General features: G+C 37.4%; 1 protein-coding gene across 8 annotated transcripts in view; it reads right to left on the bottom strand.

The window, feature by feature from the left end:
- Positions 1-214: 214 nt before the first annotated feature.
- LOC113509793 (liprin-alpha-1) overlaps positions 215-16,859 on the bottom strand; it is a 200,475-nt gene continuing 183,830 nt past the window's right edge. For all 8 annotated transcript variants that reach the window (XM_052898871.1, XM_052898873.1, XM_052898875.1 and 5 more), the window contains 8 exons: positions 15,108-15,294; positions 13,621-13,778; positions 12,982-13,184; positions 11,884-12,042; positions 11,419-11,533; positions 10,758-10,914; positions 10,100-10,216; positions 215-9,242 (listed from right to left, as the gene is read on the bottom strand). In XM_052898871.1, the coding sequence (XP_052754831.1) occupies positions 9,147-9,242; positions 10,100-10,216; positions 10,758-10,914; positions 11,419-11,533; positions 11,884-12,042; positions 12,982-13,184; positions 13,621-13,778; positions 15,108-15,294 (1,192 nt within the window). In that variant the 3' untranslated portion in view covers positions 215-9,146. The remainder of the gene's footprint in view (positions 9,243-10,099; positions 10,217-10,757; positions 10,915-11,418; positions 11,534-11,883; positions 12,043-12,981; positions 13,185-13,620; positions 13,779-15,107; positions 15,295-16,859) is intronic.

The raw sequence follows: 16,859 nt of genomic DNA, 5'->3' as shown, positions 1-16,859 counted from the left end.
GACGTACCAAATAAAAGTAATTAGGGCTTCTGGATAAGTGGCGAGCGAATTCGTCGATGGAATCGACATAGCTAGCGAGTCCGTGAGTTGGAATGAGATATCCGACGTTGCTATCTCATTCTGTCTCGCGGACTTGATGGCGATGTCGATTCCATCGACGAATTCGCTCGCCACTTGTCTAGAGGGCCAGTATAGAAAAAAATAAAACAATGAGTTGTATCGTGTAAATTGTATTTACCTCTTATCATTATGCAAAACGTATGTCGTCATCGCACATCTGATAAATATTTTTTACAAAGGTTACACAGTAGTTCAGATTACATTGGTCAAAATAATCATTGTCTAGATTAACAAACCTGTTCAGACATTACAATAATGCCCTACACTTTACCAAAGTTTCCTGTAACATTACTCCTCTAACACATTAGTCGAGGGCTGAAGCGTTAATGATTACACAGAAAGCCTGGAATGTAAAGGCGGCCGGTGGCGTACTTAGTGCCTGTTTACACGATCTGCTTGCAAGGTACCCAGTGTCTATGGCTGGGTGTGTAAAAGAACTTTCCCATGTATTAGCGTATCTGTTTGGCTATATTAAGCTATGTGAAAGCCAAAAATAGATCTCGGTACCAGACGCCGGGTACCCTACAGCCGGATCATGCCAAAGGCAGTTACAGGAGTGCCCGCGACATCTCAACTGCCACATTGGCAACACTAGCGCAGTACACACTCGATATACACTCCCACCACTATACGAAGCTATGCAACACATTTATATGCAAAATTATATACATTCAAAATTTCACTAACAATCTATTTTACATTTATTCCTTAACGTGAAGGTAACTTTACTCTTTGGTAGCGCGAGCCACTGGGACGTGATCCGTGGGACTGAGCATACTCTCGTACGATCCCCATGACCACCACACACTTGTTGTCACGGTAAATTCACTATTATCCACAGTGCCTGCCTGTCACGTCACGCTGTTGGGTTAGATTAAGCTCATAATCTCGCATGAACTACATTAAAGTATACAATTGTCTGAGACCAGAGCTGTATCCGCAATACAAAATACCATACCATTAAAATTATACAGGAAAAACGAAAATTCAATAAACTCTTTTTTTTTTTTACACTATTAATACTGTCTCTGTTCATCCCGAAAGGTAAATAAACAATTATTATATCTATTTACATATAGATATAAACAAATATATGTTAACATTCGTTATACAACGTCAATATCACGAAGTCGATCCGTCACTAGCGGCGGCGGTGTCGTCTGTTACGTAATTTTGGTTCCAATTTATATCAGGGTACGTTCTTAATTGCCGTGTGCTCGTAAAAGGAGACTAAGGGAACTCAATGGTGGAGAGAAGGCAGCAGTGTCCCTTTTAAAACATCATCAAAGCGATTGCCAACCCGCTTGCCAAATGTAGCAACTACTGGCAAACCCTCCCCCCCCTCTCCAATAGACCTATGTCCAGCAGTGGACAGTTAACGGTTAATATAATAAAAGGAAATAATTAATACTCCCTCTGTGTCATAACATCAAGGGTTTCCAACAATATTAATTTTATTACATGCCCTCATAAAGTCCACCGCCAGATCATATTAGCTTTATGGGTAAGCAAATTCTCTTGACGCTATCGGTGGTGTCATGGGGACTCAAAGTTTTCTATAGCGGACAGTGAGTTGGAATGTTTGGTGATATCAACGAAGTCGGCCTGCGCCGCGTCTGTTCCTTAGAACTTTGTCTAAACGTTGGCACTTGAGGAGGTGTGTTACGGATTACAAAGTACGACTTTCACTTTAGGAAACCGAAAAAAAATGTATAAACGAACACGAGTAATTGTAGATGGCAGCACTGAGCCCATTTACGAAAAAAAAAACCAGATTTTTTTGCTTCTAAAAAAAAAAATTGGTATGACAATTTAATGGTATTTAAAATGCGTGTTTGATTATAGGCTTGGTCACTTGTGTTCGGTCTTAAAAAAATCATAAAATATTTACGTACTTTGATTTAGTTTTTCAATGAGAATACGCATAAGACAGTAGGATTCTATTTCTTCAGATAAATTTAACTGTATTTAAATGAACCTATTAGTTCGCTTCGTTGACTATTCAGCTATATAACGAAGTATTAACGCAGTGCTAGACAAATCAGACCTATAGGAACGTACGTGATACTTACACAAGATGGCGCTGTTCGTATCTTTCATCATATTTCAGAATCAGTGGCGTAAATGTTGGATAGATCATATATCTATATATGGGGTGAAACCGAATTATACAAAATACGTATAAATAACGTATTATTATAAAAGTAAGACCGTGTAATCATGATATCAAAATTTAGAATAAAATTATGTATGACGCGATACCCCACCGGTGTACGTAAAACTCGCTGAGTTGATTTTTCAAACTACCTACTTTTATGATAATTTTTTTCACGAACACAACTGCTACACGGTAGAAACACGAATGGGACAGAGGTACCCAAGCAATCGACATTTGTACAAAGTCTCCTTCTGGTGTATCCCTGAATATTCATTATTATTATTTTTTATTTGCTGTTTCCAATCAGAAATGTGTTGTCTTTAATTAATAAAGTCATCTTTTTTACTTTGTGTTCAATAATATAATAGTGAATTTGGTCCTAATTAACTTTGCAATAAAAGTAAATAAAAAAGAATATATAGACGGGTGAGGGGTGGAGGGGGGGGGGGTGTTATCAACACATTTACGCCTCTGATATTTCTACATAATGCACCCGAGCATATCGAGCCCAGACGGCACTTACTGCGTCCACTTTATACAAAACTTAGCTACACCCAAAAGCTATACACTAATCGATAACTAAATAACCATTTCATAAACATATATTGCATTTATAAAACTCTATGTAGACGCTATATATATATACATACATACATATAGGTATAATATATTTTTCCTGTCTTCTTTGATAAACAAATTTAACATGTATCACTAAAATTGCTGTTAACGTATTTAATAAATAATTTTTCATTAAAGTATTTCTTATCAACTGTATTCATTAAAAAAAAAAAAAAAGATAAGCTTGAATAGTTTAACAAATAAGACAAGAAAAAAATATATTATATGTATAATATTTTACTTCATAGTGAAAATTTTGATGTGTATGAATGATATAGGTCGAGCGAGTCACCAGCCTCCCATACACCGCCAAATAGTCCGACGTCGCACGCGTGTTGACTGGCCGGCGATATAAAAACTATACAGCATTGGATTTGTATGATCACCGCTGAATGCCGTGTAACCATACAAGTAGCTATAACTCGAATTATGACCTTTTACAGTTAATTAAGAGGCCCATTCAATACGAATAACTGTTATAGGTATACCATCAGTCTTCATATAAATAAATTACCATTAGCTATTTGATAAGTTGCGAACTTACTATTGTAAATATATATTTATTATTATAAATAAACGAATATTTTTTATTAAACACATTAATAGACTCGTGTTAAATAACAACAATAAAAAAAAAACCACAAAATTAAAATAGTTTTCGAAAGGGCCTCCTAACATGACACTCAAACTCTTTCTATCCTCCTCTAATCGCAATAGAACGAAAAGGATAGTACTAGTTAAAGTGACCGACGATGCAGAGTTAGTGACGCAACAAAACACCACAATCCGTTTACGTTCCATTCACGTTTCAGCTCGCATCAAAGGCAGATATCTCAACGTTAGTCGGATATCTGGAATACTAAATATATATTTAATCTTTTTACATTGAGTTCGACCGAATATAAAACAATTGGGAGATGACGACCAAGCAGCGACGGCGGCGCGCGACACACCAACAAATCTACAAATAATTTCATAATCTTTACAATCACACTGGTGGTCACACGCAAACTTTCCTAATTTTAATTAATACTGTTACGCATATATATATATATGTATATATATATATATGTATATATATATATATATATATATATATATATATATATATATATATATATATATATATATATATATATATATATATATATATATATATATATATATATATATATATATATATATATATATATATATATTATATTATACATTATTATTATTTACTTAAAAAAAAACTTATCCAAATTTAGCAGCCCTTCGTTTTATTAATACAAAACCTAATGTTCATGATAGTTCACGACAACCGTAAGACAGACGAGGTAATTATTTCTCAAAATACCGATTAAGGGTACATTGTACAGCTCCGACACGTGTTACAATAATAACTTTAATAAATAAATAATACCTAGTTAATAAATAAAGCGTTAAAAATAATAAAATCTAATCGTTTGAACACATCCTAGCTAGATATTGCTACATTTCGTAACTACACATAAAAATTGTTATAGTATAGAAACCATATTTACAGTATATTAGCTATTGATAAAGATTCCACCAAATTATAAACGGTTAGCTATACATTTTTTTTTTTTATTTATTTTCATTAACTATTGAAGTTCGGACACCGGGTGATAAACGATCGAAAAAAAAAACTATTTTAGTGTAACCTATATTGTTCGATAGAGCGCTGTACAGGTCCTGATATACATGTATCTCTTTCTAACCAATAATATTGTTTGAAAGGGATAGAATATATTTTTCAAATACATTCCCTCAGGACCTCTGTAATGATATATAAATTATTGCTTAAAATACATAATGTATTGTTATACAATCAATACGAGACACGATCGGTTATCGCCCGACGTCACAGAAATCAAATCGGCTCGTCCGCCATTTCGCGGTCTCCGCCATCTTGGTTACTGGCGCGGAGGCGGCGGCAATGGCGGCGCGCCATTACATACAGTAAACGCGATTAACAAAAATATACCTAGCTACGTCTCGGTTCACGATCGCTATGCTAATACAAAGTTAATAAAATACATGATTACAAAACAACTTTAACAACTGTACATGAGACTAGTATGTGTGTGCCCTCGTGTCGATACGCGTACTATGTTAGAAGCGATTAAGCATACTGCCGCTATTTATTTTTTTTTGTATGTGATCCGTAAACTTATTAAAGCATCTCTCTTATATTATCTGTGACCGTTTCTGTCTGTTGACCGTCAGCGTTTAGATTTATAGGACGTGGCGACAAATATTTTCTATATAGATTTAAGACGTCTATAGATGGTCAAGCGGCTGAAGTTAAGCTCGAATCTATTGCCGCTTGTAGAATAAAAACAGCAAAATCGCGTTTTTTGTCTTATAAGCGGAAATATAGGTGTTTGATTTATACCGTTTGGCTACCTATGGAAACCATAAGTGCATTTATACCAGTGTTTGGCAATATTAAACAAAAATTCTTATTATCAATAAAATTTTGATAGAAAAATATTATTTTGAATCTTTAAAAGTAAAAGTACGTTTTAAATATCCATTCAGAAATGATAAAAATTATGTATATATTTTTAAAGATTGAAAAATAAGACAGATGTCGCTAGAATCTGGTACATTTGTTCGTAAATTGAAACAAACTAAATGCTCTTACGGGTCAGTCGATTAGAATTATTTTGTTTAATTCCGCTACCATTAATTTGCGTGCAACTGGTAACACTCGAAGATTGACTACTATTATTATAAGTAGAAATTCTACGACTTTCCATGTTAGTCATTATTCTCCTAAAACCTAGTTTCGTAAAAGAAAAGCTCTCATGGGTTCCGTAGACAATCAATCGGTTTGAGTTAAGCACACTTATATTATCATTTGTAAGATAAAGAAGGCATAATAGCTGCATCTCTTTTCTACACGCGGTAACAGATACATGCATAAATCAAGATGCATGACCGTCGACAGGTTCCATTATGCATCTCTTGGTTTATTTATATTAAACAAAAATTTAAGGACTAGGATTTATTAATAGAGGTTTGTTGATTTAAGCCAAATTCGGCTACGGTCAACAGACGGATGCTAGTACACATGAGGTATACTGTTGCATAAAATGATCTGTCAAACGGAGAGGCACACAGTCTACGTAAAGCTATATGTACACACCTCGGCGAGGCACTTGGTATTCGGGCATGTGGCGGGGCACCAACACGACGGCCGACGTTGTGGACCAAGGCAGAAATGCACCAAGATTGTATTTACGAAAATAGGTCTTGTCTTGTAGAACATAAGGATCATTGAATAAATAATAATTTATTTGGTTGGCGACACAATCTCAATATTACAAAGTTGGACGATCCACTGATCGCCTATAGATATAGAGGACATTTTATGGACTTTGATGTATATAGGCGACGGTTACCACTTACCATCAGTGGATCGTACAGCTTCTTTGCCATTTTTACTAACGCGACAAAAAAATTAATTGCATTTTATCTCATCCCTATACATACCAACTACAGATCAAAAATAACAAAACCAAGATGTCTTTTGAAATATCAGATACGCGCAAGTGCATTTGCTGCCTTTCAAAGTGCCAACAAATTGTTGCAATTCAGGCGTGGAACGACAAAGTTGACAGTTCGATATATCACAATTTGTCCACAAAAAATTTACACGGAACATGATCGTGTATGGGTACCCTTAGCACCAATTTGGCGGACTTCAAGTCCAGTTGGAATACCGAGTGGATTAGGCTCACACACAGTCACGCACCCTCAGCGTGAAACACAAAATTTTTAACTTAATGGATTTTTCATTACCTTTTTTTGTAGACAAACTTTTGATCGGTTAAGTTCTCAGTATGATGTACACGCTGCGTCGTGTGCGACAGTGTGTTCACCGCCTAATTTCAAGAACAAATATTGTATCCGTACGTGAAATCACAATACCGTAACACTAGAGGGCCGGCCACTGCTTACAATTACGACTCCATTTAAACGGAACACATTACAACGGAATATTTTATACATGGAGTTAATTGTACACAGTGTAACAGTATCCTAATTATATTAGTTAGTTGTAACTAATATTTGGCATCAGAATATGACATTGTTCATGTATGGGTGCCGTGCTCTGGCTAATGTTACCATATACATGGTAAAGAGTTAGCCTCTTAATCATAAGAATTAAAATTTACAAAACCCATTTTAACTATTACAATATTTTGTCACTTTCATTCAAAATAAGAATCTAGAGCAAAAGAAAGAGACAGAACTTCGAAAGCTAAAATAAATATATTTGTCGTATGATATTTTCACGAATGATCTGGTCAGAAGGTATAGAAGTATTTTGTCCCATTCCTTTATGCTAAATTTTATTTTGAAAGAAAACGACAGGACCATTTTAAAATATTGAAAAATTTATTCACTTACATCAACAAGAGGATAAGAAAATAAGTCGCTATCGAAAATCACACTTGATAGTATTAAAAATTTATAACAGTTGAAATGTAACATTTCGCCTCGAGCACGGCAACCCCTCAAACTCTATTTATGACAATAAATACTGGAATACACGTTAAGTACATAGTAAATCTACATTATCAGAGCACTTGTATTTCATATAATTATATATCCCACAAGCATTAATTTCGCTACGACTGTTTAATATTTAAATATACACATTGAAAACTTTATTGTATCAACAACGCTTCCATTTTGATTTCAAATATGGCAACACTGGGTGGTCGTAATTAATTTTTAAAAATTGATTATATTTCTCATTTATGTAGGAATGGAAATTTGTACTAACTATACAGTATCGCATTTTTGTTTAAGGTTAAAGTACACAGTGTTGCCATATTGAAATATAGAAGACTTAGACCACAGGATCGAACCATCACGTCTTCCTTTCACACCTTCATCCTTAGAAACCAGCGTATTTTTTTATATAGAATAACTAACAATGACTTAGTAACAGTGTTTTATAAATTAATTTATAAGGTTTATTTCATTGTAGTAATTTAAAAAAAAAATAGTTTTATACCTTTTCCATTCTATATTTCGTTTTAGACATTTACTTGAGAACGTAACTGTTTCGTGTCAAAGAAAACTGTTCACTGTTAAACTGTATAGTTCTATTTAACGAAAATGTCATAATACCATAAATTTATTGATTAATGTAATATAATTAGCTGTCAAATGTAACTTAGAAATAGAAAAGTGTATATTAATAAACATTATTTTAATATTTTTGTCGTTTCATGACTGTAATTGTCGATTTTGTGTTCTACATACATATGTATTTGTACCAAATGTAAATAAATATCTATTTAAAAATAAATAAAAGTAAAAAAAAATCTATAATTAAACCTTCACTAACCATCCGGTGCTCGCTGGCTTCAGGCGGTTCGTACCGGTGCGGACCGGTTTAGGACAGATGTAACCACTTGGGAGTCACACTAATATAGACACTAGGTAGTATCACATTGAGTCTTTATTGGATGGTCACTCTGCCTCTGTTCGTTCAACTTGGCCAGTCTTTCTCTATGCTACCGTTCATGATCGTTCGCTACACATCTACACTTTTGGTTCGATAGACAAAACTCACGCTTCACTGCATTTTTTTATAGAGGCAACACTTAAGTTAACAGATGTTTTTAAATAAATAAAGGAATTAACAATACAATGTTGTACTGATAATTAATTCGGTAATATATTTGAATTTATTGAGAGTATAATGTGGCAATACTAGTAGTTCTAGTATCAGATATATTTGAAATTGTCAATAGCATATGGCAATACAAGTACCATCATTTTATAATGAATTATAAAAATCATTATGTAATTTACTAATCGGTAATTTGGTATCCAGAAAAGAGTAACAAAAAATATTAAATATTTACATATAATGCCTGTTACCAACATACATATATTATAAATAGTAGAAAAAAAATATGTTGGTAACAGACACAGTATGTTTATAATAGGTATTGAAAAAGTGTACAAATAATACTTGGAAACATTTGGTTACCTACTCTTTTCGTAACATTCGAATCGTTCAATTTAACGTCACAGTGTAAGGAACGACCAGTAGATCCACGCCTTTGGCATGTCTCGGACTTATTACATAACAAGTGCGCGCAGACGAGTCGGACGACTGGCAGGTGCGAGTTGTTAGACTGTGGCAACGTGGAGCGTATGTCTAGCGAACCTCCGGCGGCGGCGGCGGCGGCGGCGCCTAGTTGATGGCGTGGTGTCAGGAGGCGGCGGCGTGGTCGTGCTGCAGCCGCGACGTGCGCTCCGTGCCCGTCTTCAGCAGCAGCTCGAACTCCCCCTCTAGGATCTGCCGCGCCTGTGACCGACACAAGTGAATGGGTAAAATACAAATCATCGGCATCCTTTCGAAGAAGTATCCTACTAGTGAAGTAGAACAATTTTCCAAAGAAGCATAGCTGATGTAATGTAAATAGGACTCTATTTTCCACGCTTAGCCTCTCATTTGGGCCGTTGTGCGTATGAGTCGTGGCTACTACAGCCAACCTAGCTCCGCCCATAAGTACAGAAGCTTCCTGGGATCTTCACAGACCTCACGGAGCGACCTCACCCTTTCAAAGATTTTTAAACGTTAATGGGCCACAGCTTCACATTCCAGGATTACGTGAGCAGCTGTTTCTTCGGCGTCAAAACAGCCTCGACATAGAGGGCTGTCTTTGGCTCCTATTGTGTATAAATATTTGTTTAATGGACAATGGCCCGTTATTGTCCCTATCATTATTTTGAGGTTTTTCCTATCTAGATGTAATAAACGTTTTGATAGTCGTTGATTCAACGTAGGCACGGCCAATTTTGATTGTCTGCAATCAGTAGCCTGTATCCATCTTTGGTTTTGTATGTTAGCGGATCTTTGACGAATCCATATTCGAAATTGCGAGAACGGAAGAGGAAGAAGTGGATACGGGCCTACCACCCTCGTTCCTGAACCTCTTTCAGCTAGTTAGTAGATGCTGCGGCATCGTTACCATAAGAAGCATAGGTTCAAAAATGACAATAAATTTTGAGTCTTTAATTTTGATACCCAAATCATGTTATGTGAGGTAACTATGTATATTAATGTATGGAAGTAAATTTTTTTATTTTGGTGGAAAATGAATTAAAAAATCATGTATGATATGAGTGGTGTAAGGTATGTGATGGTACGATGCATGGTACCTGCGTGTTCTGCGTGGGTATCTGCAGCGCGAGCGCCATGCTGTTGGCGTCGAAGCTGTCGTCGAGGGCGATCAGCGCGCCGTGCACGCCGCTCTCCACTAAGTTGTTCGCGTACTCCTGCATGCAACCGATATATTGTATTTATTTAAATAACCAGGGGATCTACCATGAAACGAAATTCCAAATTTTCGGGCTCAATTTCGTGTTTTTGTTCGTACCGAAATCGACTCAGTAAATGGAGCTTAAAATTTCGTTTATCATAAATCCTATCCTAATAGTCCAGAGGAACGATAATTTAACATTTATAATAATTGTAAAAGGCATGTATTATGTAAATTTAACATCAAATTTCCTTATCGTTCGTCCCTGAAATTTCGGAAAATATTTCATGCTCTTAGGTCGTTTCTGGTTGTCGGTATGTCTAAGGGAAATGTTTTATTAGTTAGATTAAATGTTTTCACCAACATGGGCCGAAAAAAAAACAAAATATTTGAGCCTCCCATATATATAACATCTGGAGTATTTGGCTTAGGGTATTATACCCCCGTACCCTGTACTTTCACTGGCACAGCTCACCCGTCAAACTATACAGCAGAAGTACGAGAGGGCCAGAGGTAGTGCAGATGAGATTAGCACAATGTACGAGTATGGACGGCACCTTGAGGTTGATGGAGACGAGCCAGCGCTGCAGGCGCTCGTTGGTCCACACGAGCACGTCGCGCGCGGCGTGCTCGGCGGCGCGCCGCCGCTCCTCCAGCGCGCGCACGCTGTAGCCCACGCGCTTCAGGCACGCCACGCCGAAGTGCAGCGACGTCCTGCGCCCAACACCAGACAACACCACTCACTACTAAACTTTCTGAGTCTCTCTACCTTATATATTGATTAAACGATACCATCTCCAAAACTTACGTAAGCGACACGTGGCAAATCTACCGCCATCTCTTGGATAAATGATGTTTCTTATATTTCGTTTGTTTTAAAATTAAATAGACATACAAAACTGTTTTGGTACCAATGGTTAGATTATACTAGTATGGTGGATGGCGGTAACCATTAGTGGTTTGTATGACATAACAATAATGACATAAACCTCTTAGTTGATTACGAGTTGCCTTTAATGACAATAATTCCGTACTATCGCCATACCGTATTGACGGATTCTATGTTTAATACGGCAAGAATGATTACAGTAAAAAAAAAATATATTAAATATAAAAAAAATAGATATCTTGACATACTATCTATATAATTCTATAAAGAAATTTGGTATTATATGTCACAAGAATAATTATAAATATTTGTCTGAAAGTAGATGTTACCTGTGAAAACTGTCGACCATTTTGAGCTGTGTCCGCAAGTCCCGCTTGGTGAGATGCTCCAGCATTCGCGCGTCCACCAGGCACTCCATAAATGTCGTCCTATATTGCGGTAATCCTGAATAACACAAGCAAACATAGTTGTAAATATTTTTATAATTTAAATGTATTTACTTTATAAATAGAAAATTATTTTAACAGAAAAGCATCGACAAAATAAAATATTTTTTTTGAATTGTGAAAAATATCATAAAGCATACTGTTTTAGAAGTTTAATACATTAGATTAAAATGAAAGTTGTTTATCATGGGTGTTACAGTCTTAATTTGGTGCCGTGACCAGGATTTAGAATTTATTAATATGTTAATTAAAACGAAAATAACTTTAATATACAGATATTACAACATTATAACCAAGCTAATAACTAAATATATAAAGGATAGGTGTGCATAGTGATAGGTAGTTTACCGAGCGATGGCAGCCAGACGTTGCCGATCCACTCGTGGTTCATGTCCCCGAAGGCGAGTGCGGCGCAGGCGGTGCCGCGCGGCGCGGACGGTGACGTCAGCGACACCATCTCTTGGATGGCTAGTCGTAATTTTAGACGATGCAGCGGGTTGCTAATACCTGTAGATGCATTTGAATCCATATACACCTCTTTATTCTCATTAAATCAAGTATTAATAAACTATATTATTATTATTTCAAGAGATCACATCTCCCCTCTTAAGGATAGGAGATGGCAAACTAATCTCCGGCAGAAGCACAGTCGACCGAGGCTCAGAGTCCCAGGGAGAAACCGGCGTACAATGCAGGCAGCATCTAAGAGCACCGCTTTCTACATCTTAACCGGGAGTGAGCCGCCTCGGAATCCCAATCTTCTGAGATGTTGTTCCAGACTAGTTGGGATATGACCGACAAAGTGATTGGAATGATTTCAAGAGGTTCTCGTCATGCGGTATGGTGACATCCACCAAAAACACACTCGAGAGTGCCCGATCCATCACCACGATATCAGGTTTGTTCGCAAGAACTGTCCTGTCCGTGTATATCATTATTATAAATTAAATAGGAAAGTATACAAAGTGATTTTGAAACAATCTGTTACAGAAAACTTTAAAACAGAAGGGAATAATGGTTTAAAATATTTTTATAGTATTTATAATGATAAATAAGCTGTCTGGATAGCAAAGGTTGATTGGAATGTGTTATCGCTTATAGATATATATTACTATAGGATTGCATTTATACTATTCTTTTTTGTATACATAAAGGTATTATTATATCAGAATAACAATTAAACATAATAGTGCATAAGGACGAGCTTATCTCTAAAAGAGATATTATATAAAATACACAAATATAATAAGTAAGTACATTAACATTGTAAGAAATAATTATTTTTTAGACGCGATTTGAAAATCCTAATGCTTGGGCTATTTCTAATTTGAAGTCTCGACAAAAAAGTCTGGATATGCTTGACCAGACTGAGTCTATCTATAAGATGGATTATCTTTCATTGCTGGTCCTGTTAAATTAATGTTAGGAGTAGGTGCGTGCACTGACCGATCTCGCGCTGTATCTCCTGGTCGGAGAGCGCGGACATGATGGCGCCGGACTTGACGTTGGCGCGGCAGGCGGCCACATACCAGGCGGGCATGCCCACCCACAGCTCGAGCCACGCCACCACGGTGGGCCCGTTCCATAGCGCGAACGGCGTGCCCGCGCGCATGGCCTCGCCCAGCAGCTCGTGCCGGTAGTCGCGCTCCCTGCGCACGCGCACGCATGCATTACATTTACCGTTACTACTACTCTAGCACACCTATCAACTTCTGACTACTGGTCAGGAAAATATTACCCTACCGTTGCGAGGTATTATCCCGTTGGCCCTGTCGACCGACTTGGAGTATGATTTTAGTGAGTCTTTTTTCTGATGTAATGGTAATCCAATTTAGTGTGTTGTTATCCCTTAGTCGTCTGTTGCGGTATTTTAGACAGTGACAAATTCATTCTCTATTACAATAGAGATATTTGAATATGAGAATTGTATTGGAATAACGAAAGTAGCGAAAACGTATCTATCGGCAAATTCGCAAAGGCAAATGACTGCCTCACAACGTATTCGGCTCTGAGTTCCCTCATATATTACAAAATGTGTTTAGCCTTGCGCTTATGTAAAGAGCGTGAGTATAGGCGTGGACTGACTTGGTCTTGGAGCGCGCGTAGTCCTGGTGCTGCAGGTGCTGGTGCGGCGAGTGGTGGTCGGCGGGTGGCGTGGTGTCGTCGGCCAGTGACGCCAGCCCCAGTGACGACGCCGACGACAGCGACCGCGCACCGCCACCGCTGCCAGCGCCGCCTTGCAGCTGCCGCGAGTACAACGTCACGTATTATAGCAACGACAACAAAAACGGGAAAGATACACACATCAAAACGGATTAATAAACCTTTTTAACTCTTTAATGTACCAAAAACATACAAATATGTTCTCCTACGAACACTTAGGTTATGGAATGAGCTGTTCTGTAAAAGATTGGCATAGCAATAAGACCGCCTTTTATTACTCAATATATATATTTTATTCTGTACTATGTCAATTGAATTTTCAAATTGTCGTTGTATATCTTTTTTTTTTATACCACTGAGGTGGCAAACAAGCATACGGTCCACCTGATGGTAAGCGGTTACCGTAGCCTATGAACGCCCGCAACAGCCGAGGTATTACGCGCGCGTTGCCGACCCTGAAGAAACCTCTTTACCCCCCTTTTGAAGAACCCCATGCTGTAGTCTCCCGGGAAAACCTCGGCAGGGAGCTCATTCCATAACCTGAGTGTTCGTGGGAGAAAGCATAGATAGATAGATCACTCTTCAGTCGTACACTCTTGACAGAGTGTACCTCCTTCGCGATTGAGGTCCTCGCAATATATTTCCATCTACTTCTGTTCACAGCCGAGCGAGAACATTCCACAATAAGATAGATAGATAGATAAACACTTTATTTGAGCCATTTATGACACACGTAAATTAACAAGTGAGTTCATGCAATCAAATTAATTACACATTCAAAGTCGCATTCAAAGTCGGGCAGCTCGAATTGTTGACGATCGGCGTCTTACTGTCCGGCTCGACCCACTGAAACTGCGTAGAGATGTTGCATCTCTGTGTATCTTCTACCGAATTTATCATGGGGAGTGCTCTGAAGAATTGTTCGGATTGATACCTGCTGCAAATTTTCACCATCGTACAACCCGCCATAAACTAAAATTTCATCCCAACCATCTGGACGAGTGGCGGTCCTCCACCGTGCGTTTTTCAAGGCACTTTCTTCCTCGCACAACCACTCTTTGGAATCAACTTCCAGCAGCAGTATTTCCGAACCGATACGACAACATAACCTTCAAGAAAAGAGCATATTCCTTTTTAAAAGGCCGGCAGCACACCTGCAATGCCGTAGGTGTTGTGGGTGACCATGGGCGGCGGTAGTCACTTACCATCAGGTGAGCCGCATGCTCGTTTGCCCCCTGTGTTGTAAAAAAAAAAACTTTTTTTTTTTAATATAAAACAAAAGGTAAAATACAAAAATATGTTTTCGCCGTGTGTGTCGCAGTGACCCAAATAGGCTACAGCTCTGTGATAGTTTTGCTTAGAAGCAAAGCACTGATTTTCAGCTGCAGCCTGATTATAGTTAAACTTACCGGCATGCCGACCTTCTCTTTCTTGCTGAAGAACCTGCCGAGAGAACTCTTGATGCCGCGCTTCTTCTGCTGGTGCATGGAGGCGATGGAGACGGCGGAGGCGGCTGCGGCCACGCCCCGCGGCAGGCCGGGCGACGCGCCGCCGTAGCCGCCGCCGCCCAGCGTGCCCAGCGACTCTTGGCTCGAGCTGTGGCCATGCGTTACATGCGTTATTACAACCCATCAATGTCCCACTGCCAACCACGATCTCTTGCCGTAAGTAAAGAAGACTGGCATACAATTAACACGTTAGCTTAACAATTTAATGTAAACAGATTTATACAGTCTACAGATTTATTATAAGTATAGATTAAGAGCTGTAATTATGAATAAGATCAAAAACGCCATCGTAACTACTATTATAAAGGTTAAAATTATAATAATTATTACAGGACGGTGTAACATAGCGTTCTATAATTATGGTAAACTTCAACAATTCTGAGAATGACAGGCATGACGGTTTAAAACTCTGTATATAGTAGCGAGGGTTTGTGTTGTAATATAATGGAATTACTAGTGGTTTAGCCAAGTTATACTGTGAACATACTACTCTACACTGTTATAGGGACACACAGTATTAAATTAAACTCAACGTACCGTTATAAAATCCAAAAATAAGGTCCATTATAAATTATTATTCACATCCATAGTAATTCCATTTTATTTATCAAAAATTTATAAAAAAAAATATTAAAAAGTCACTGCTAAATAAAAGAATACAATTATAAATAAAAAAAAAGGATATATTAATGACACATTTAAAATAATACTTGTCTTTAAGTCTCATATTAAGTTCATTACAACATTTGTTTACAGTTAATATTGTCCCACTATTGGACAAAGGCAATCCCCGTTACTATCTTTTTTCACTGCCCACTCTTTACCGATGTAATTTTTGAGTAGCAGTGTTTTTTTAAAAACTATAACTGATCAATTATATTTAGTGATATATTAAAATACATAATGCATTTGTTTGGTTTAATAGTTGCATTCTACAAAAGGGATTAACAGAGCAGCGAGGTCATTTTCTTATTCACATTACGACTATCCAGTGGAAATTACGTTTAAAACGATTGAAATCTAAATAAAAACCGGTTTAACTAAACTGTAATGTATTTCGGTTCAGTAAAAACCGTTACCAAAACGGATATTTTCTTTATAGATATTTTTTTAATTTCTGTTAATTTTAACAAAATAAGTATTTGTATCTGATATTTCTTTCCTCTTTTAATTTAGTAAATAAGGAACTTACTTTATTCATGAAATAGTTTGTTCAAGTTGAATGAACAAATGTTATGTAAATTAAATTTCATTTAAACATGGCGAAAATTCGCTCAAACACATCATCAATCAATCAATCATGATTTTATAAAATTCGTTTATCACCATCATCACATCAGCCTTTAACTGTCCACTGTTGAACATAAGCCTCCCTCTTGGGGGGTTTTGGTAGTTGCCACGCTTGGCAGGCGAGTTGGCAAGCGCAATTAGGCTTTAGAGATATTTTAGTATGGACGCTGCGGCCCATCCCTCGCCATCCCTTCGTACATAGCAGTATCAAATTAGGAATTCCCAGCGACGTCTTTAAATATAACTGGCTGATTTAACCAGACACGGATGATGGAATAAGTAGTTATCTAAAACCCTATACACATTCGATTTGAGACAGAGTCTGTGTGGAGCGTAGTTGAACAACGTGTCGGGACAGTCGCA

This window comes from Galleria mellonella, unplaced genomic scaffold (genome assembly GCF_026898425.1).
Source record: "Galleria mellonella isolate WM207_F2 unplaced genomic scaffold, CSIRO_AGI_GalMel_v1 utg54, whole genome shotgun sequence".
NCBI lineage: Eukaryota > Metazoa > Arthropoda > Insecta > Lepidoptera > Pyralidae > Galleria > Galleria mellonella.
This window is presented reverse-complemented; position numbering and strand designations above follow the sequence as displayed.